The sequence below is a fragment of the Aulostomus chinensis genome, chromosome 9 (assembly GCF_037954235.1).
Source record: "Aulostomus chinensis isolate RoL2024-O1b breed Wild chromosome 9, RoL_Achi_v1.0, whole genome shotgun sequence".
NCBI lineage: Eukaryota > Metazoa > Chordata > Actinopteri > Syngnathiformes > Aulostomidae > Aulostomus > Aulostomus chinensis.
In genome coordinates, this window is record NC_141328.1 from 8,581,582 (window position 1) to 8,603,356 (window position 21,775).

General features: G+C 40.0%; 1 protein-coding gene across 2 annotated transcripts in view; it reads left to right on the top strand.

The window, feature by feature from the left end:
- The window catches only part of LOC147255684 (metabotropic glutamate receptor 4-like), a 178,471-nt gene that overhangs the window by 45,858 nt on the left and 110,838 nt on the right, over positions 1 to 21,775 (top strand). For both annotated transcript variants that reach the window (XM_086213546.1, XM_086213545.1), the window contains exon 2: positions 6,053 to 7,004. In XM_086213546.1, coding sequence (XP_086069672.1) covers positions 6,501 to 7,004 — 504 coding nt within the window. In that variant the 5' untranslated portion in view covers positions 6,053 to 6,500. The remainder of the gene's footprint in view (positions 1 to 6,052; positions 7,005 to 21,775) is intronic.

The following is a 21,775-nucleotide window of genomic DNA, read 5'->3' on the forward strand; positions in this document are numbered from 1 at the left end:
AATTAAAGGAGACCAGACCTTTGTTATCATCCACAAACACTCCGCTTTCCATCCATCAAACATGGGGTCCAGAAGCCACTCTGAGCCCTGGGGATGATACATGTCTTCTTGGTTGCTTCTAAACCTGGTCAGTCTGTTCTTCAACCTGCACCTCATTGGAAATTGTCCCTGAGAGAAACTCTGCTTTCTGAAGACTTTATGATGTGTAGAGAATATATTTGTTTTGTTTCTTTGAAGATTCTTCTTCACATTGTTCTGACAGATTTGATTCAAATCATCAGACAGGAAGTTAGAATGTGCCCTGTTAGAATCAAGAGTTACATCGCATGCTGCTGGGGCCTCTTCTGCTAGTTTTCTTCCTTCATAATCATCTGTCAGAGGAACAACATCATGTGTCTTGTGGTTTTCTCAGATTCAGCGTGGGCAGATACATGTCTGATTGTTCTTGAAGAAGTGCTCTGAGAGTGTTCAATCCTCATACTGCCTCCCAGGTTCTCCATAGGGTTGGTAAGCAGATGTGAAACTCTGAGCTTTGGCTCCAGATGAGTGTCCAGGCACAACTTCAGGGTCTTTAGTTGAAATCCAGGGCAACTGTCACACTGGTTTGGCTGTTCGAGCGACTGTCCTAGACAACAAATCAGTGTTCTTCAAATCAGATGTGGAAAAAAAAAAAAACCTCTAGGCTAGTGGGACACTGGCATACAAGGCATAGATATTCCAGGTTTCAGTGATGCAGTTTTTACAGAAGATGATGAGTGAAGATGTTTAGAAACTGATACTCAGATATCAGAGACTACACACCAAAAACACAAGTGACAGTTTCATTTCTTCATGAGCTGTTTAAAAAGATCAAACTCTTCTATGCTGTTGATGATTATTTCTCACATTTGTCAGATGCATTGATTTACTTGGCCAAGGTCTTAACAAATTTGTGAATAATGCTCATAAAAGAAACATTGTGCATATGAGATGTCTCAGAATATTTACTTGAACTTATGAAAAACAGGGACAAAAAAAATGGCTTATAATTTTATTGAGTCTTATGCAGAAGGAGACATAGGTTAAAAAAATAATTTCAGATCATATCTTATGTGAGAGGCTGCACGGTGGTGCAGTGGTCAGCACTGTGGCCTCACAGCAAGACGTTTACGGGTTCGAGCCCCGGTTTGAGCATGGGATCTTTCTGTGTGGAGTCTCCATGTTCTCCCTGTTCCTGTGTGGGTTCTCTCTGGTACTCCAGCTTCCTCCCACAGTTCAAAGACATCAAGAGGGGACGAGGCTGATTGATACTCTAAATTGACCGTAGGTGTGACTGTGAGTGTGAATGGTTGTCTGTCTCTGTATGTTGGCCCTGTGATGGACTGGCGAACCGTCCGGGGTGAACCCTGCCTCTTGCCTGAAAGCTGTTGGGATAGGCTCCAGCCCCCCCCGCACGACCCTAAACAGGTTAAGTGGAAGAAAATGAATGGATGGATATTATGTGTATGTAGATGCATTTAACATTTTCAGCACTGCACTTGACAACAGTTCAGATTCAGAGATTTTTCCTGATATGTGGTATTATCCTGATGACCTTTAAGGAGTTACTTTCTCCCACTGTGCTTTTTCACTGTTAAATGTACTGTTGTGAATCATGTTCCCTGTTCGCCTGGGGAAGCACCGCAGACTGTTTGTTAAGGGAATCTGCATTCTGCATGAAGAAAATATTAATGAGCGAAGAAGAATCGCTCCTTATATCTTGAGCTCTGGTGAAGCAAGTTAATGGAAAGTGTCTTGGAGACGAGTAATAAGCTAATGGAGAAAAGGGGAATTAGCTTTGAGATAGGTGTCTGATGCCTGTTATTGAGATGGCATGAATGCAGACAGCCTTATATAAGGTTACAATGCATGTAATGAAACTTTACACACAGTCCCCTGAGCTTTCCATTTCTTTCAAGCACTTCTTTATGCCCCTGCACCCTTTGTCTTCACTACCTTGAATCTGATTCATCTTACAAGGAGTGTTTCGCCCAGAATTAATGCACTGACTCAGATAAAGACGAGTTCACGCTCACTTGTGTCAGGATGGCCACAGAGATTATTCTTTCCTCAAATCATTGTAAAACAGAATCCCACGTGCACAAAAGCTTCTAATGTAGTATGGAACATCTGTGTATTTTATGAGAACATGCCTGCATACTTGCATGAAGAGTAAATCAATGGAAAATTTTCAGTTGCACACACATTTCAACATCCTCTCCTCTCACTAAAAACTGAGGGAGAAAATGAACTGTATTCTCCATCAAACACCATGAGTCACTGCTTTAAGGGGAGCTGTCACTACTTTCCTTGGCAACAAGGACAGGCTTTTCTTTCCAGTGCTTTTGTCTAAAAACAATAGTCACAGTCATCAGTTTGACGTCAATAATAATTAAGCTCTAGTTTCTTTTATCTTTCCAACAGAAACTGTCATGGTGAAATGATACATAAGCAGGTCTTCACTCTCTCCTCTGGATTGAGACAGTAAAATGACATCTACTTTAAAACAACCAGCCAGGCTACAGGAATTCTTCTCTTCAGCCCTCCTTTTGTTCTCCCATGCAGGTAAACCTCGGGAATTCCCTCTTTGGCACACTTGAAAATGAAATGTGAAAATGGACTCAATGAAAACCATGAAAAGATTACAAAAAAAAAAAACACCAAATATGACATTTCAAATAATTAATGTTGCAGAGAAACATACAGGTCATGTAACACTTCTGACTAAGACATGAACTCCTTTCTCTGCTGTGATTAAATAGCCTTTTGGGCTTACAACCTGTCTTTGATGCTGATGGCCAAAACAGCAGTTTTGGATGACACTCTCAGACGGTGGCGGCTGTACTCTGATGGGCCTATTTGCAGGATGCATATTATTTTGAAGGATTGTAGAGATGGCATGAAGTCAAGTTAAGACCTCAAGCCTTAAGGGTTTTTGGTGGTGAAAGATGATAAATATAATGGAAAAAATAAATGATGTCATGCATACTGTAAAGTATTTTCTGTGGTTTGAAATAAATATAGTTGCTTAATCCATTTTAAGATCATTGTGGATGCAGTTATCCGCTGCAGCATCTGTGTGTGCGTGCGTGTGCGTGTGTGTGTGTGTGCGTGCGCCCACGTGTTTGAGTGTGTTCTCACCACGTGTTCTCACCACGCAGGAAAATGATTTTCTGTCTTCTCATATAGATGCTGTCTGAACAATTTAACACAATTGCTGATTTATTCCGCAGTTGCTCTGGTAAACCCTAAATATAAATATGGCCCTGACACTATAAACAATGGCTAAAATGTTATTCACACATACATAGAGAAGAACATGCCTACAAGGCTTCAGAGTGGGAGGATGTGGTTGAATGTGATGCTCTTTTTCCTTAAATATTAACAATCTCACTCAAATACCAGACTTGGTTTAAAAATTGAACAAAAAAGGAAAGCTTTTTTTTAAAGTGATGAAGTTGCTAATATTTTGGCTGCGTTTCCTCCGCATCAGTCTGGCTTGGTGGAAGTTTGCTTGTTATTCTTGCTTGGTGGTGACTGGCAAGAATCCAATGGCTGATTCAAAATGTAGAATAGCTGTGGGCAATCCTTGATCATTTGGCAGAGAAGAGGTTTATATTTTTCTAGCTGTTTCAGAGGCGGTTATTATGATGCCCCTCCATTTTAGAATTTAATCTCTCTTCAGTTATCCCACACTTAGTGAAATCCCCAAGGGCAACTCCCGAGAGGGCATTAAACTTTTCCATGCTTGTAGCAAATTCCTGTAAATTGCTCTCAATTAACATGTCAGGAAAGAGTGTGTGGGGCTGCTGAAATGCAGCCTTTACCCCCTGACAACCCTCTAAGAAATTCCAACGACAAGAAACTAATTGCTACACATTTTAAAGGAAAATCAATCTATATCAAGCATTATTTCTTAAAACTATCACATGATTGTAGCCACAGCTACTTTTTTTGTATCTATATATTTAATTTGACTCTTCATTAAACTTCAAGCTCCATCGGGCATCAGTGCAGCTGTGCACAGAGCAGAGGGGGACTGAGGACGCTAGAGTTCCTTCTTGTCTTAGTGAGGGACGATGGTAGCTGTGTGGATTCTGCAATTTTGCAATTCTGCAAGTCCAACGCCTACCCGCCACAGACAGCTGATGTTTATCTGCTCTGCACATCTGGGTCTTGTGACTACACATCTGGTGAAGCTGCCACTGTGCATGTAATGTTTCACAGTGATTGAGAGGCAGGGAGGACTTTATCACTGAGATGTCCAAACCTGACTCAATTACAACAGTATTGTTCGGCACTCAAGACATTTATCTGGTGGTTTTGTTCAGTGCTGTAATCATCCAGGTTGAACCCTCGTTAGTTTGCAATCACAATGATGAAGGATGGACTGATTTGAAATGAGTAGCAGACTTTTTGCCTGCAGCTTTTCTCCGTGTTGTCATTGAATACGATGAGATCTTACCAGTGCCCACAAAGAAAAATTCAATTATCAAATTAAAAAGCTATTTTCAGGATGCACTCTCATTTAAACAAGAGCATGTGTGCTGGAGAATCTTTGTGGTCCACAAAGCACGGACCAATTTCCTTCCACATAAAATGAATTGAAATGCACATGGCCTTCCATCTATAATTCCAAAATGTTCCTTTGAGCATGTACGGTGCTTAATATGGCCAGATATCTGTTCTTTTAAGAACCATTCCCATACAGCCACCTTTACCTCGCCCCTTTGTTCAAGGCTTTCCCTTAGAGCAAGGTGTTTTCCAGCGAATGTTAGACTATCATCCATTATGGATGCTGTGTTTTAAAGGGAGGCTCTGTTCAAGATGATATAAATATCCTTTTGGTTCCCAGCAGGCTGTGAGCAGCACAAAACAGGCCATTGTGTAGTGTTAGTGCGGGGTGTCTTAATTATTTGATTTAATGTGAAAGAAAGCAAAGATACGCATGTGACAAGATGACAGAACTGTCTGGAATTCATGAGGCTGTGTACATCACTTGACATTTCCACTTCAGTAGGGTGTTTCTGCAAATATGTGCTCAGAATTAGAGGCAGACACGCTTCTGTCCTCATAAAATAATTGGAAATTAACATCACTCTGTGGTGATGGCATTGACAACTGTAATGTGTTGCAGCAATTTGATCCTGTGTGAGTTTTTGCCCTTTGTGTCCTTTACTTCAAGCCACACCGCGGCTAGAGGCTGTGTGTTAGCATACAAAAGCAGCATGAAGTAAGCCTGACGGATATGTGTTTGTGATGGTCCGAGAGAGAGAGAAAGAGAGAGAAAGAGCTCAAGGACTCTCCCACTGTGCTCAGATCCACCGCTCTATTAGTTTATCACAGAGGAGGGAGCCAAAGAGAACACACACAGAACGCCGCTGTTGATACAAGGAGTAGGAGGGACTGGGAGGGATGTGATGTGAAAAGAGCAGACGTGTTCATAACTCAAGGAATACTGTTTGATCATCATACTCCTATACTCTTAATTTAGCATTATATTTCATAAGTGAAATGCTCAGGAGAGGATCTACATGAGCAGAGCAGTGTGCGGTTATGAAGTCTATGGAACTGTGCCAAGCAGCAGTGAATCTGTTATGCACAACGCACAGAGAAATAATTCATTGCAGTGCTCTGAAAGCAGTTGAGGCATGGGGGCCACGCAGAACATATTTCCTGTGTGAAGACCTGGGACCAGGGATTTCTGCTTGAATTTTGGGATGCAGAAACTAGATATGAACTGTGACTGCTCGATAGTAATGTTCTGAGCTTTCCCTAATATGACATGTATTCAAGTATTGAGGGCATGACATTGCTGGGCATATAGGATGGGAATATTTTGTCTCACATCCACAGATTTATGTAGGATTCTATTAAGATTCCGCAACAAAATCGAACTCTCAACTGTGTGGGAATACAAGGCGACATCCACCGAATAAAGATATTATCCTTATTTCCCTTAATTCTATACGTTTTTCATTCCAACCTGTCTTCATGGTCTGTGGTCTAATACACTTCTCCTCTTATGTTGTAGGAGCTTGCTGTGCAACTGACTGGGTCATCTGGTGAATTTCTGCCTGCCTGAAGCACAAAGAACTACCTCTGAGTGATTCTGGAGAAAAAGTGAAGAGAAGCTAACACCCTACCCTTGTTTTGCCATAAGAGAACACTCTTCATGGACTCAGCTCTTTCTGTAGGTTCTGCATGTAGCCACCACTCTCAGGTGTAGAAAAAAGAGTGAAACACAAACAACTAAGAAGAAAAGCTAAGAGATAAAGAGAGCGAGTCTGCATAATTAGAATTAGCGATTTTGTGAGAGCGCTAAACCATGAGAAGAGACTATTGAAGATGACTCTTCTCTGAAAAACATAGCAGCAAGCTTTCAGGACATTTGCATGCGTGTGTGTGGGTATATGTGTGCACACCTCTTTCATTTTCAAAGGACTTGAGTTCGTCTTTGGATGAGGATTTAGCCTTTCATTATGACTCTGCGAGGAGGCTTTGGCTACAGCTGGGTGTTGCTGCTGGCTTGTTATTTCTTGATCGTCTTGGCAGCCAAACCCAAAATGCCGGGCCACACACACCTCAATTCAATACGCATTGATGGGGACATATCTCTGGGTGGGCTGTTTCCGGTGCATGCGAGAGGCAACGATGGCAAAGCCTGTGGGGAGCTGAAGAAAGAGAAAGGGATCCATAGGCTGGAGGCCATGTTATTTGCCCTGGATCGCATCAATAATGACAATGAGCTGCTGCCTAATATCACTCTTGGGGCACGCATCCTGGACACCTGCTCCCGGGACACTCATGCTCTGGAACAGTCATTGACATTTGTTCAGGCACTGATTGAGAAGGACTCAACTGATGTCAAGTGTCTCAGCGGAGGGCCGCCCATCATCACAAAGCCAGAGAGAGTGGTGGGAGTGATCGGTGCATCTGCCAGCTCCGTGTCAATCATGGTGGCCAACATTTTACGTCTCTTCAAGGTCAGTTTCTTCTAGAACATCCAATTCTTCATACTTACTTTTTCATCGATATAGTCAATCACAAGCTTTTTTCCTATATGTCATATTTTTAAAAATCATTCTTTTAGTTGGAAATAAGATGTTTGATGTTGACATTCTGTATGAACAATTCACTTTACTTGCATACACACCCCCAACTCTTGTTTTTTTATTTTTTTAGCATTTCACAGTCCATGTTCTGACTGCCTTTCACAATTCACCACACTTGTGACACTTGTGTTACCTTCTTCTAATCACTTTAAAGAAACTAATTGAACTACTTGGAAATATAATGTTGCCCTTGCCTCTAAGAACACAAGTGAGGACTTCTTCCGGCCTCTTCAGGCTTGACCAACTTCTTTTCATGAATCCACTGAGTACAAATTTGCTTGCCCAATCAATTAGTGTTGTTTTATTTAAGGCTATGGTGGCAGAACGAAATGAAAACAATTGCATTCCTTGTTTCTCAACCATTAAGCTTTTGGCAGTTCTTGAAGAGGCAGAGAACAAATTCCATTGAAGCAGGCTGAAGTTGCAAAAACACAAAATGCGTTGCTTGTAAGTATGATTATAAAAATTAAACACGTGTTAATTATTTTTAATTACAATTTTCCTTGTGCATTCTAAATAACAAATCCTGTGGTGGCAACAAATTAGTTTGAACTTTTCTCTCCTAAAAAGGTCAGCAGGCTGCCCTATACAATATTAAGTGTTCTTGGGCAAAGAACAATTAGTATAATTCCAAAAATATGATAAGCAGCTGATACAGAGCAAATAAGACCATTTTTGTGAGTCTAAAAGGAACATGCCAACTTTTGTAATATACGCTTAATTTCTATAACTTTTATTGGCAGAAAAGCAGACAGAGACCCTTCTCTCCACTGTAGAGGAGATCCCCCGACCACCATCGGACAGTGAACTACACGTTGGCTTAGCTGCTATTAATGTAGTGGTGGGGCAGCAGAGAAAGCTGTCTCAAAAGTGATTGAATACATTTTTTCTCTAAATGGTCTTGGCCTGCAATCATGGAACTAAGGTAACGCTTACAATTTGCTGGGACATCATTATTTTATCAGATAACTACCTAGATCAACTTTGACCACATTGGCATCCTGTCTCACAAAGACTGTTTTGGAGAAAAGTGTACATGATGACTTTTGAGACTGGACACTCCTGTGCCCCACAGTTACTGTTTGTTGGAGCTCATCTAACTAACAGTTAGTCATCCATCGTGGCTCTGGAGCTCCTTAACACACATAGAAAGAAGAGAATCAAAAGTAGCTTATCAGCTTGTCTGGCACTAAAAAAAAAGATGCACGTTGGCAAATTTATCCAAAATGTTGGCATATTCTTTTAAAGTTAACAGCCGATTGCACCAAAAGAGGGCATGAGAGGATGCTGCAACTTCACTCTAGGCTGAAGACACATATTTCACAAGATGGATGCTAAAAACTATAAATCTCTGGAACTGCAGAAGACAGCTGACATATGCACTTTGAACTAATGAATGCGCTGATAGCAGAAGCAGCACTGGACTGACTGGGGAGGATGTGTCAAATTCTTTTCAACAGTTGGAAGTTTTATTGGACTGGTCCACAATGGATGGCCTGCACCTTTGCTCAGTACAATCCTAGAATCTGCAGCCTGTCTTTGACATGATGCAAGCACTGAGGTATCGGGAGGAGCCATTAGATGAGCATGTTCTGCATATCACAGCACTAATCTATTGTAGAATAACCATGAGCTGCTCCTCGCTCACTGTCTGCCTCAGCAGGAGGATCAAATGGAAGCAAGAAAAGAAGCATAGAACAGGCATTTACTGTAGGTAATAGATGTGCAAATGCATTCCATTTCCAGAGGTGGATTGTGATTGGCTAACAGGCAAAAACAAAACATGGATTTCTATGGAAGATTGACGTCGTTTCAGCTTTACGTTTTGCATCAGTTACAGAGGAATGTATAAGGCGGTATATGTCAATACTGAGATACTGAATTGTGCAACAGAGAATTGATATTCACCATCTCTAAAGACCAAGATGTTTTCTTTTTTCTAACAGAAAATCTTGGAACCCCTCCAGTAAGCTATACACAGTGACTCATACAGCTTAAGTATAAACAACAAATCTTCATACAACAGACACCTCACTGAGGTGTGAAACAGAGGAAAATAATGCAAATAAAATACACAATAGGTCAGTGAGACTTCATCTTGTTTTGTACCATCAATTTTCATTAAACATGCTTGAACAGTATTCCTCTTCATTAGATATTTTCTCTGAAACTTTTTCAAATAAAACAAGAAAACGGTGCAGCTTTTAAAGTCATTTATCAACCACGATCTATTTTGCACTCGGCAAGCAGAACAATTTTTCATGAATCACACTGATAGGGAAACAAGAAACTGTGGAAATGTGATTTGTAATGGGCCCAAGGTGAGAAGAATATTACTGGGTAATATTTTTAATAACATGCACTCAGGTCACAAGATGATAATGCAGATGCATGAGGTAGACCTTTCCTGTTGCATATCAGATTCATATCAGTCTGTCGGTTACTTAATTTGTGCCATATTTCCAATAATTTTCTCTCCAGGATTTAATCATCTTACCAACAGATTTAATAATGTAAACAAGTTGATTAAATGTTTCCTCTGCACTCAATTTAACTCCATCATCTCAACCACCTTGTTGTGCTAACTTGTCTTGCCTTCATTAAATTGTCTGATTTAGAATCATCCTGATATTTAACGGGGGATTTTTTTTTTTCACTACAGTGAGACTGATTTGCTGGTATGAATCATTCTGTTAATTACATTTTACTTCAGGTAAAACCTTAATTATGTTAAGGGTGACAATACTGGGAATTCGTTCTCAAAACAATTCAACAACAAACATTGACAGCATCTTCTACCACAGTCAAATCTAAGCTAGAGGAAAATTACATAGTACCGGTCATGTGTAGGTGGATATGTGTGACCTTGTGGTATAACACACTTGTTTTCTGGAAGTTTTCTAAAGGCACTGTGAGAAATACTGTACACATCACTAACTAAAATAGAGGAGGAATGAAAGAGTACCAGAAAAACTCGGCGAACTCTGAAAACATTGCTGAATGTCTCCAATGTAAAAAAAAAAAAATGTCCGAAGGTGAATACTTCCTTTAGCTACATATTATCAGCCATACTATTTTATAAACTGTGGAATGTTGTTATTGAGTGTCAAAGTCAACCTGACCCATCAGAAACCACTCTCCTGCTCTATGCAATCTTTAGTGCTTGCCATGAGGATATTGACAAATAAATAAAGTTAAGGTTGTATTTGCACACAGCATTGCTCCGTGGATTCCGGCTCTTTTCTCTATCATTAAAATCACATAAAACCATAAGTAGTACTCCCTCGGGTGTCAGAGCTTTGCTCACCACTTCCCTCCTAATGATGGGAAAATTCAAGCTTCCTCTCCTCACCTGAGTGGTCAGGGAGACTAAATTCTAGGTGATGATGTATCTTTCTTGCATTTAATACAAGAATAATCCATCACAATGATGCATAAACTGTTACAATTTATTATGCTAGTCAGTGAATGCTTGTGGCTATGCAGTGCTTCTGCTAGTTTGTTTTGATGCCTTGTTTTTATCATGCAGTGTTTTGTTAGAGTCCATCAAGTTTTTATGTTTACTTAATGACTGAACACACACAAAGAGTGCATGCATGAAAGCATTCAGCCTAAACAAAGCATACCACCAGTATAACTTTGGAACTGTCGCTGTTAGAACCCATACTCACGAGGCTTGCTGACTTAATGTGAATTAATGTTTGCAATTGTTTTTCCCCTCCTTACTTTTGGGCTTTTCCTTATCCTCCTCAAAGTCTTGGAATGGCTGAGGGCAAAGTGTTAGCTCAGCACTACAGAGCAGCCAGGATTGTGTCCCCATGGTGTGTCATGAATATTTTACTATATTGTTATGTAATTTACGCCAAGGGATTAGGGTTGAAAGCTCCCGCTCTGCATCCCCTCATCACTGGGTCCAGCTCTTGGTATATATTCATCAGTTAGGTCTTTATACTGCTATACAAGTAGGAGCAAAGTGCACCAGCACTTGAGGTAATTAGTATTTGGTTGCTTATGATACTCAAGACAGACTGTGTGTAATTAAAGCTGGAGGCTTTTGATTGTGTCTCTTGTACATCACTGAAAACAGCTAAAGTGACTGGCTTGAGGGGTACTGCTGCAGCAGTCAGAAATTGCAGGAGTGTGCACTGTGTTTCAGGTATCAACGTTGACTTGCTTAGACAATCACAAGCCTCCAGACAAAGGGGGAGGGGTGTGTGTGTGTGTGTGTGTGTGTGTGTGTGAGTGTGTGTGTGTGTGTGTGTGTGTGTGTGTTTGGAGCAGGGGTAACTTCCACAGAACAGCTCGCTAAATTATGTACAAGCGGGTACAGTCAGTCCGCAGGACTAAGTCTTTCCTCTGAGGAGGAGTGAGCGTGGGACTGCAGAGACATGGAAGTAAGGGAGCAGAGGTGGAGGCGGCTACAGAGCAGAAAGGAAGAGGGTTAACATGCCTATTGTGCTGTCTATGAAGTGGAGGCCTTCCATCCGCCTCTCTCACCCTCCATTACAGACAGAGGCAGAGGGCCTCAGGCACAGTGGCTTACTCCCCCTCAGCATTTCACTATGGTGAGACAAGGTTCTTATTATATTACCCACAAGCCCACACTGAAGATATGCTGAAAACCCTTAGAGGTATCAAACCTCTGCACATACCTGCTTTATACTTTTACGTGTCAGTCCATCCATCCAGTCATAAAGGCTAAATATTATCTTCAATCACTGTCCGATCTGACATGAATAAAATAATAGAGGCATTAACGTACTATGTTTTATATAAAATGATGCAATGGAGGTTGAAATGATGCTGCTGTTACTAGTCCACCTAAGTTTGCCAGCTGCCACATTTTGAATATCGTATTAGAAAAGGTTGATGGGAACAGTGGAATTTGAAAAAAAATCCCAAATTGTACAAAAAAGTTTCAATAATTCTCAAAAAAGATAATAAAGGGGCCAAATGAGCTGTGGCGTAGGAAATCTTTAACTAAATTATATTGTAATTCTTGCTTATAAATCAAGTTTATGGTAATATCCACTCACAATGACACTGCTGTGAAAACAAAATAATAACTTAAGATGTTGTTGGAGCAACTGTGGAAGCCCAATTGTAGTCTTGCTGTTTCTCACTGGTTATTACAGTCACCTTTAGAGCATCAACACCTTGACAGGAAGGATGGAAGGGTGCTGCACTACTGTGGCTCAATCATGTAGGCAATTGCATGAATGCCCACCAACAAATGCCTGACAGCACACACACTACACAGTGATGAAGCGAACCAACTCTATTAAGCTAGGCAAACAAACACTGAAGTGAACAAGTGAATGCTTTACAAAATCAAGCTTTCAGCAGGTAGCAAGCCAGTCATCTACACTGTTCCATCTTAACTTTTACAACTGAACAGACCACGAAGCTCTCTTTCTCAGCCTTAGATTCCACGCATTCCCGATCTGCCGTGCTCTGGTTACAGAGCAGCAGCTCCTTTAGTTCAGGATTAGTTCTGATTCAACTCACTTTGCCCACCCCAGGCCAGAGGGGTCAATTCCTCCAACAGTCATAAGTGAAGGTTGCCCAGAACTTTACCTTTATTCTTTACCTCACTTGCTTTTTCTTGGAGTTTGCAAATCCTCCTGCAGGCAATCCTGAACCACTGCTGGCAATCGTTAACAGTGACAAAAACTCCTGTTCATTCTCTGACTTGATCCGTCTGGTTCCCAACAAATAATGTCTTGTGTTTAATTTGTGTTGACCAGTAGGCCTTAAGAGAGAATGTTGGCAGGAGGGAAATTATATATTAAAAAACATATGATTTCATTCTGTCAAGCATTGCTGTGAGAAGCTCACAGTCAAGATGCACATTGGCATGCACAACACAGTATTACTTATGTTCTATGTGTCAGAGCTGTCTATATACCACAGGGATCTGCCAATCTGCAACATTTATATGTGCCTGCTGCAATCTGCTCTGGTTTTTCTATGAAAGTTTAGCAGAACGAAATAAAATAAAATAAAAATCTTTCGAACACAATAGAGCACATCCATCACATAGTTTCCTTGAAAAGAGCACGGGATTAAAGGCTTGGAGCTGTCTCAACTGCAAAATCTCCCCATCAGCCCAGCAATCCATAACTGTCCTGCCATGTGAGGCAGGAATGTACTTCTTAAAATTTACTTAGAGTTAAAACATGAAAAAGGTTTTAAGTCACAAGGCAGAGGAATTACAGGGCCTGAGGTGCTCAAACAGATTAAATTAAGAGTAATCAATGGTGCCACGACAGCTTCTGTATTGATTGTGGGTGAGAGATTCTCATTTTAATTCATTTTTTACTTGAGTAGTCAAAGTGAAAGGCAGCTTGGGAAATATGAGTGATAAACTGAGTTTCTCCCTTATGCCACTGCTGTTGACTAATAATTAAAAGGCCGTAATTAGTTTATATATTTAAGGGGGTTGCACACCTTTCAATATTCAAATACACTCAAAGCCCCTCCTCCTACAGTATATCATGATTAAAAAGTAATAACAGACCACCACAGTCTGAAATTATCATCAACCACTGGTCATCAGTCGGAGTATGGTTATTCATTAGGAATAGTTATTGTTATACCATTGAACAGAAAATAACATTCCCTTCAACCAGGATAAGCATTAAATGGATAGTTTGGATTTCTTGAAGTTGGTTTGTATCAGGTATTGTCAGACACGGTCAGGCAGTGCAGTGAATGTGCAGTGGTTGTGTGGTCAAGTGGGCGCTCAGGATGTGCCTGTTTGTGTGATGTACGTTGTGAAGAAAGCCCCAGCCTTTCCTCCATTTCCTCATCATAAGCTCAAACCGCCTGGATACAAACTGAAGGAAGGTGATTGCAATTGCTGTTTTGCAGTGGAGACACTCATTCTGTCGGTTGCTCAGGAAACAGCAGAGGGTCTTGTGGTCTGATGTCCGGCTTACATGATTGGCCGCCGCGATGTGACATGAGGTTGCAGTCAACCCTCCTGGGCTGCTAAATGATCCCAATTCACTAGCCCACCGCCCCATTCAGATGAATGAAACAAAAATCATTTTGGCACCAGATTATGCCTGAATTCAGTCGAAGGCTTTTACTGTACATCCAGAAGATATGAGTCAGTGTGTTTTCATTGTAGTAAAGCTATGAGCAGCAGCAGCAGCAACGGCACTGATGCTCAGTGTTGTACCGCTTTGAAGGGGGTAACGGAGGAAAACAACTCTTATCCGCTAAAATAAATGTCTTAAAAAAACAAACTGGAGTGGCACGGCTCAGAGGTAGAGTAGCTGTCAAGCAACCGAAGGGTTGCTGGTTCGATCCTTGCTTCTCTTGGTGACCATGTCAAAGTATCCTTGAGCAAGACACTGAGCCCCTAATTGCTCCTGATGAGCCTGAGATGGATTGGTGACTGATCCAGGGTGAACCCCACCTCTTGCCCAATGTCAGCCGGGATAGGCTCCAGCCTCCCTGTGACCCTTACTGGATAAGTGGTATAGAAGATGGATGGATGGACGGAAAACACAAACTAAAAAGAATCAATATCCCTTTTATGTATGCTGTTCAGTAGTTGTAATGCTTGTCGAACACAGAACTTCCATCCTACTCCAACACTTGCTGTGCTCCGTTTTCTTCAGATGTAGCACTTTCCTATTCAAAGAGCTCATTTCAACATTCGCAGATTTGTGGGTGCTAATCAGTCAACCATCACTAACGTTAGTTATCACAGCTAAGTTATCTTGAAAGTTAATTAGCCACACATTCACCCAGAGAGCAACAATGATGCTCACAGGCATTTATGTGTCTATTACATTATATTTGTCAGAAAGCCCATGTGAAGTTTAACAGCCATGAAGTGCAAAGCTATGTTGTGCTGCATTTATAATTTGTGTTGACAGCAGCTTTCATTTATTGCATATTCACATACTATACAGCTTTATTTTCCTATGATGAATGGCATTATTTGGCATTTATTTGATTACATCACTAGCAGTTTTATTACACTTTGATATTGCTGTCATGCTCACTCTGTTGTAAATTAAAATGGGAGAGAGGATGTCAGTCTAAATGAGAAAAGGAGCAAATATTGAAAGTTGAGGCTGAATAATTACATCATAGCAGTCTTTTTTTAAATATATTTGAATGGAAATTTGTCTCTTTTGGTTCCCCTTTATGTCCAACTCTATGAATACAACCTTGAATAAATATAACACATAAGCGCAAGAAAAGGTCAATATAGCGTAAATTTTCATACGGCCATTATAAAGTTTCCTGTGATCTTAGAGAGAGATTGTTCTGTCAGCGGAAAGCTCACCCATATCCTCAGCCTAACCTAAGGCAAGGACAGAAAGAGAGAGTTTGGCCGCCTTCAGGATAAGCAGCTTGGACATCATCCAGCCTTCCAGCACATGAGACAACATGGAGGCTCCCGTGAGTCATTGCTGTGTCACACAAAGGGACACAGCCTAGCGAAGAGGCAGCTGGGATTTACCATGAAAACAATATCCAAGCTAACATTTTGGAAGGAGTACGATTGTGGCAAGTTGGTTCTGGTTTGTGTTAAGACTGTGATATTGTAAGTGAGCATTATGAATGATATGCCCTACTGTGTGGAAGAAAGAAAGCATTTTACACGCCACAACTGAGATTAGTTTTAATTTAGGATTATGTACAAATTAGCGTTGGTTGTGGTTTGATTCTAGTTTAGGCCAGGGCATGAATGGAAGTCAGTGTATCAAAGAAAAGATACTTGCATGTGTCCATCTTTGCAAAATCTTTCTTTGAAGAATGGTCAAAATTTTCTTCCCGACTGCGAGCATCCCTAGCAAGTTTGATTTCTGAGTAAGCAACCATAAACAACATTTTGGGTTGTAAATACTGATACTTACTAAGGGTTAGGGTTAGGGATATATCTATCAACCCGGAAGATAAAAACATACCAATAGCTCAGCACTAATTAGATTAACTTTTAATAATATTTCATTCAAATGACACAAGTATATTTTGAACACAGTGTAAAAGAGTCCCCAACACTATAATTTCCAACAGTTCTATTAATGGCACTCTTCTAGTAGGTGTAGGTACAAGATCAATTAAGACTGAATAGGACCATCACTGCTGTCATGAATCTCAACAAATTAATTTCTCCCCTTCACCAAGTAATTTATTGTCTCCATGGAAAAGTCATTGAAATTGATTGACCTAATCTCAAGTGCTAAAATGAAATTTATTTAAAGCATACTGCAGCATTTTATAGCTCCGGACCCGAGTAATGAGAAGAACATTGATTTGTCTTTGAATATTTACATGCAATTTCTTGACTTAGATTTTTAGAAATGGGGATAGGGTTTCCGTTTCAAAGTACTGACAGTGTGGTGTAAAAACAAAGGCAAAGATCACCCAAGAGGTATCAACGAACTGAAAATTGAGGAGGAAAAACACGCCAGTGCAAATGTATGTATGCAGTTGATTTAAGCTGTTGAGCCAGATTCAGACCCTTCGCACCGGATGGCCCCACTAGACTTGACTTGTGAATTTGTTTACATTTTTCCGTTACAACTGTTTTTTTTTGTTTTTTTGTTTGCAGACAGCAGAGCAAAGGTGGAGCACTGCAATCGAAGAGAGGGAGAGAGACTTTTGTTTGCTTTTTTTGTGAAATCTGTTGAGATCTTTGGCCAATGTGCAGTGGGACAGTCAGTGCAGGTGAAGAATAAATCCAGAGGCCAATCATGCATGCGCTCCAAACACATTACCAGAAGGCAGAGGAGGTGGATCAATTCTCATTTATAGGCTAATTATCGCCTCAATAGCCACCTCAGTCAGTAAAATGACAATAAAACCTTACAGACGAGCTGTTTGTTACAACCCAATCATCTTCTTTCTTTAACCAGCAATCATTAAGCTATCGAGACCTTTAATTACAAACACGCACCTGGTTGTCGACCTTGCGTCTTCAAGGTGGTGTGACAACAAAGCCATTTCCTGACAAATTTCCCTCATTCCTCTGTGGAGAAACGTCAGTGCTCCACCTCTTACAGTGTAGAATAGGAACATATAGCTATTGATTTTTCAAAAGCTGACATGTTGATATTATACTCTAGATGAATATGTCCAGTAATGTCTCTGTTTGTGACACAAAGTTTCAGTTTGTGTCAGGAGAAAAACTGTGACAGAATGTGACGCTTCCATTCGGGCTAACATTTCAAGCCAGTATGACAACAGCCAGATCTTATTAATAGCACAAAACTGTAAATATCTCTGTCCTCTGACTTGTTCTCTGAGGACATTTTCTGTATTCTTGTGCCTTGTTAAGATATGGCATATTAAAAATAATTCAACGACACCGTGGGCAGTTAATGTGCTTAAAGATTCCCATGAAGCTTGGTGATAATAACAGCAATAAGATTCATAATTAAAAACAATAATAGTCATCTCCCATGAGGCCACTCCGACAGATATTCTTTGTGAAATCTGGTTCTTAGAAAACAGCGTTTCTTCTATCAGTCTGTTTTGTTTCCTGAGCTTTTTATTAGTCACTGCTGATCTGTCTCGTTTGATACTATTTGCTACAATTACTCATGCTACTTTTCCTCTGATGAAACATATCTTGTACGTCATCTCAGCGTCATCGTACCTTATAGGAGTTGCACTAGATGACCGTTTTACATTAAGCTCCCTACATTTTATCTTGTGTGTGTGAATGTAAACTTGACAGCTGATCATGATCTATTCCATTAATCAATACATATTAACAATATATGCTCCAATACAAGTCTTGTTTGAGGCTCTAAGAGACATCGAGTGAGTATAATTTAATTGCTGTGTCTCATTTTAACATAAACCATCCTCTTCAAATCAATTTCAATCACTTTAGAGACCACCCCTAATGGTATAATCATGGCCAAATGTCCAACCCCCAGGGGATAGAAATCACTTGCAAAAGTAGAAATGTTTCCTGCAATTTGAATATTGCAGCAGACTGCTTTGTGATTTTGATTCAATTTAGATGAATTGTGCAGCACTGATTATTTGAAAAGCAAACACTTTCAAACTTATTTACTTGAGTGTTTTATTGACCAATGAAGGACTTTTTTGGGGGGGGGGGGGGCTTTTCACTGAAATTTTAAGGCTTCTCATTGTCTATATTTGGGGGAATGTTTCATGCACTTGCCCTGATGCATTCAAACTAACAAACTGAGTATTTAAAATCAATATTTTGCAGGAATTAATTGCATAATATCTGGCAACTATAACAAATCTTATGTACATCACTTTTTCATTTTGTTTATAACCTGTTAATCTTCAAAAATACTGAAAAGGTGTTTTGCAGTATTTTAAAAATAAGCAACTGATCAACTTCATACAAAAAAGTGGTTAGCGCTTCAGAGTTCAGTGTACTTGTTCAGTGAGGAAAATCCAGTCTGCTGCGTAGTGGCGACTCAGAGTGGCATCCTTAAAGACAGCGACTTGTGTACCACAACCTAAGCACACAGTTTTACCTGTGAATTCTGAAAAGAAATATTTAGCAGTCCATGTCTTATTGAAAATGTGACATTTGGAATCAACTTGTCTCTTATTAACGTGAGCCAACATTTTTAGGGGCCCAGGGGTAGGTGGCTAGCATCACCTGTAGCTTTGCAGATAGACGCACTTTGAGTTTTGTCTACTGTCATCCTGTAATGCTAAAATGAATATATGAGTTTTGTTTATATAAGCTTTGTTATAAGCCAAGTGTGCATGTTACTGTAAATTTTGTGAATTTACCTCTCATCTACACAATGTGGATTATTTTGAGTTTTTAATGACCCAGCGTGATGACAGACGGGATATTGGAAAAACTAATGGATGGACTTTGATGAATTTCAAGGTAATCTGGAACAAATTCTAGATTCTGGATCCCTAAGTCTTAGTAGTGCTAGATAGTAGTATTTTGTATGTTTGGACATGAGTTGCATTTAAAGGTGCACCAAGCCTTATTGCATGGTTTCAGCGCAATTTCATTTTTGTCTCAAATCGTAGGCATCTCACCTTGATCTGCTAGCTGCCTGCCCCCTGAATACACTGTGAAAAAGTGCGGTCTCTGGAGACAACACAGGGCTAACAAACAGCAAACAAACACTGAGTGCACAGGTTGTGCACATAAACAAGACAAACCACATTCCAGCCAATCACCGACAAGACGGTTGGGGATGGGGGGTTTAGTGCGTGTGCATACATTGGGGAATAAGCAGAGTCGATTGAGTAGCATAGCTGCGGTAACTCATAACCCAACAAAATCATTTTAAATACATCAGCTGTAATTCATAACCTAATATTGTAAAGATATTGTATAAAGACTTAGAATATAAATTTACTCACCGAGCAGTAGGAGTTTGCTCACTCATTTTAGCGATGTTAGCGAAGCACAGGTCCACTTTCCATGTCAATGCGCGTTCATGACATTTACAGAAACACAGGGGCGAGCTTCCTCATTTTTTTGTTTGGTATTTACAACGAACGTCAATGGAAGTGACCTCAGGCAACAAGGCTTAGTGCACCTTTAACTGTCCAGTCGAGTCACTATCATTTTGTTTCGACAACATTTGTGATTGACATATGTGTACAGATAAAGTTCTGTAATATTCTGATTTGGAGCTCCGGAGTCATTGTGAAGGAGATTGTAGTTTCCCATCTCGTGCTACTTTTAGTGCTTTGATATGATCACGTGGGGGATATCTTGACTCTGTTGGTCCACTCAATAAAAGCTCCTGACAGCTTGCAACAGTTGATTCATTGTAAATGAAATGTCAGCACTACAGTTCAATCATATTAATGTCGTCACATTCCGTAGTTATCATGCATGACTCCACTCTCTGAATCTTCTATATTGCAACCTCCTATCTTTTTGTTTGACCCCAGATTTACTATCCCACGTGTTTCAATGACGATGCAAAGTCAACAGTAGAGACGGTAAGCCCACAGGATCTCATTGACCCTTGCTAGAGCGTGGCCATTACTTAAGGCAAGAGGTATCGACATAGAATGGAATACGATGAGTAGATGGACTTGTTCCAAAGTCATCCAAAGGTGCTGTGCCATTTTAAATTGTGGTGTAATTCGTGTGCAAGAAATCGATATCTGTAAATGAGCAAACCATTATAAGTGTATATCAATTCTTTAATTTTTCAATAGTTCATTTATATGTTAAGAAAAATGCAAACTGTTAAGTTTAGAGTCCATGATCTCAAAATCAGTGCAGAAATGTTAGTAAAAGCTGTTTGTATACTAATTTCGTCTCAGTTTTTATTTTTGACAATTTTCATACAACACGTGTTACATTTTATATACCATCTGTAAGAATTGTGCTGCCTGTAAACATATATTTCCTCTTAGAGGGTATATACTCAAATAGTATGCCAGAAAATATTCATCTCTATCAGCAATTAGGCAGCCGTGGGGAAAAAAAAGCTTACGATAATTATATTCAATTAAAGAAAGCAGGTAATTATGCCCAATGTGAGTGTGAAACTTACTTTTACACAAACAAATTAGCTTCAGTGGTGCTTAGTGGGCTCTGCTTACTGTTATAGATGAACCCTGAGGAAACCTTTAGCTTAATCTGCCTGTGCGTGTGTGTGTGTGTGTGTGTTTTACTGCTGGTTCAGCTGCACGGGAATACAGTTATGGCTGGATAAGGAAGATAGCATAATTTCCATTGATTATCTACTTAAAAATTAGCTGCAATTTGAAACATTTAAGCGGTAAATGTAAAATGAAAAAAAGACTGTTCAGCAGCATTCAGCCAGATACTTGTCTCCTAACAGCATGAGTGTGCTGGAAACAGATTACCTGTGCAGACAGTGTCACTCTTGTATAAAAGCCATTACCATCGACTCAGTGAATACATTACCTGCCTGTGTACTGTTCTCACAGTTAATCAACTAGTCAGTGTTAATGGAAGCATCACATCCTGACACAGAAACCTTCAGTGGGCCTACAGCTGCAGCTGAGTGTTCGGCCCCTCCGGCACACACACGCGCACACACACACACACACACACACACACACACACACACACACACATTTTTTTACCTAACATTTAAAAGCATTATAAACTGCTGCTCGTACAAAACTGCGTTAATATCATTTGAATGGTAAACACAATGGAAAGCTAGCTCTTTAAGGAAAATATTCCCTGAATTTCAGCTGCACATCTATATTTTCAATGAATAAACATAAAGCTGTTGAATGCTAATTGTTCTGGTGAGCATTCTGCACACTAATCACAAGTGTACATAAACATATCCTGCTAATTGATACTACATGACACGCCACATTGATCACATGTAACACAGAAGCACAGATACAAAGGTTTTTTTTTTTATAGCAAGTCTGAATTCTTGCTTGTGTTGTACGTCGCTTTGGACAAAAGCGTCTGCTAAATGAAATTGTAGAATTGTAGCAACAGCGGGAAATAAGTTGACTTTCAGTTGTTTCCCCCTCTTTCTAATTATTATCTCCTGTTCATTCGGAATGATTTACTTATTTCTTGTCAAACAGTGCAAGATAGAAAATACAGAATAGTAAGCACATTTTAAATTAACCAGTAAAATAAAAAAAAAATAAACCTGTTTAATACATATATATGTGCTGCATATTCTTTTGCTCTC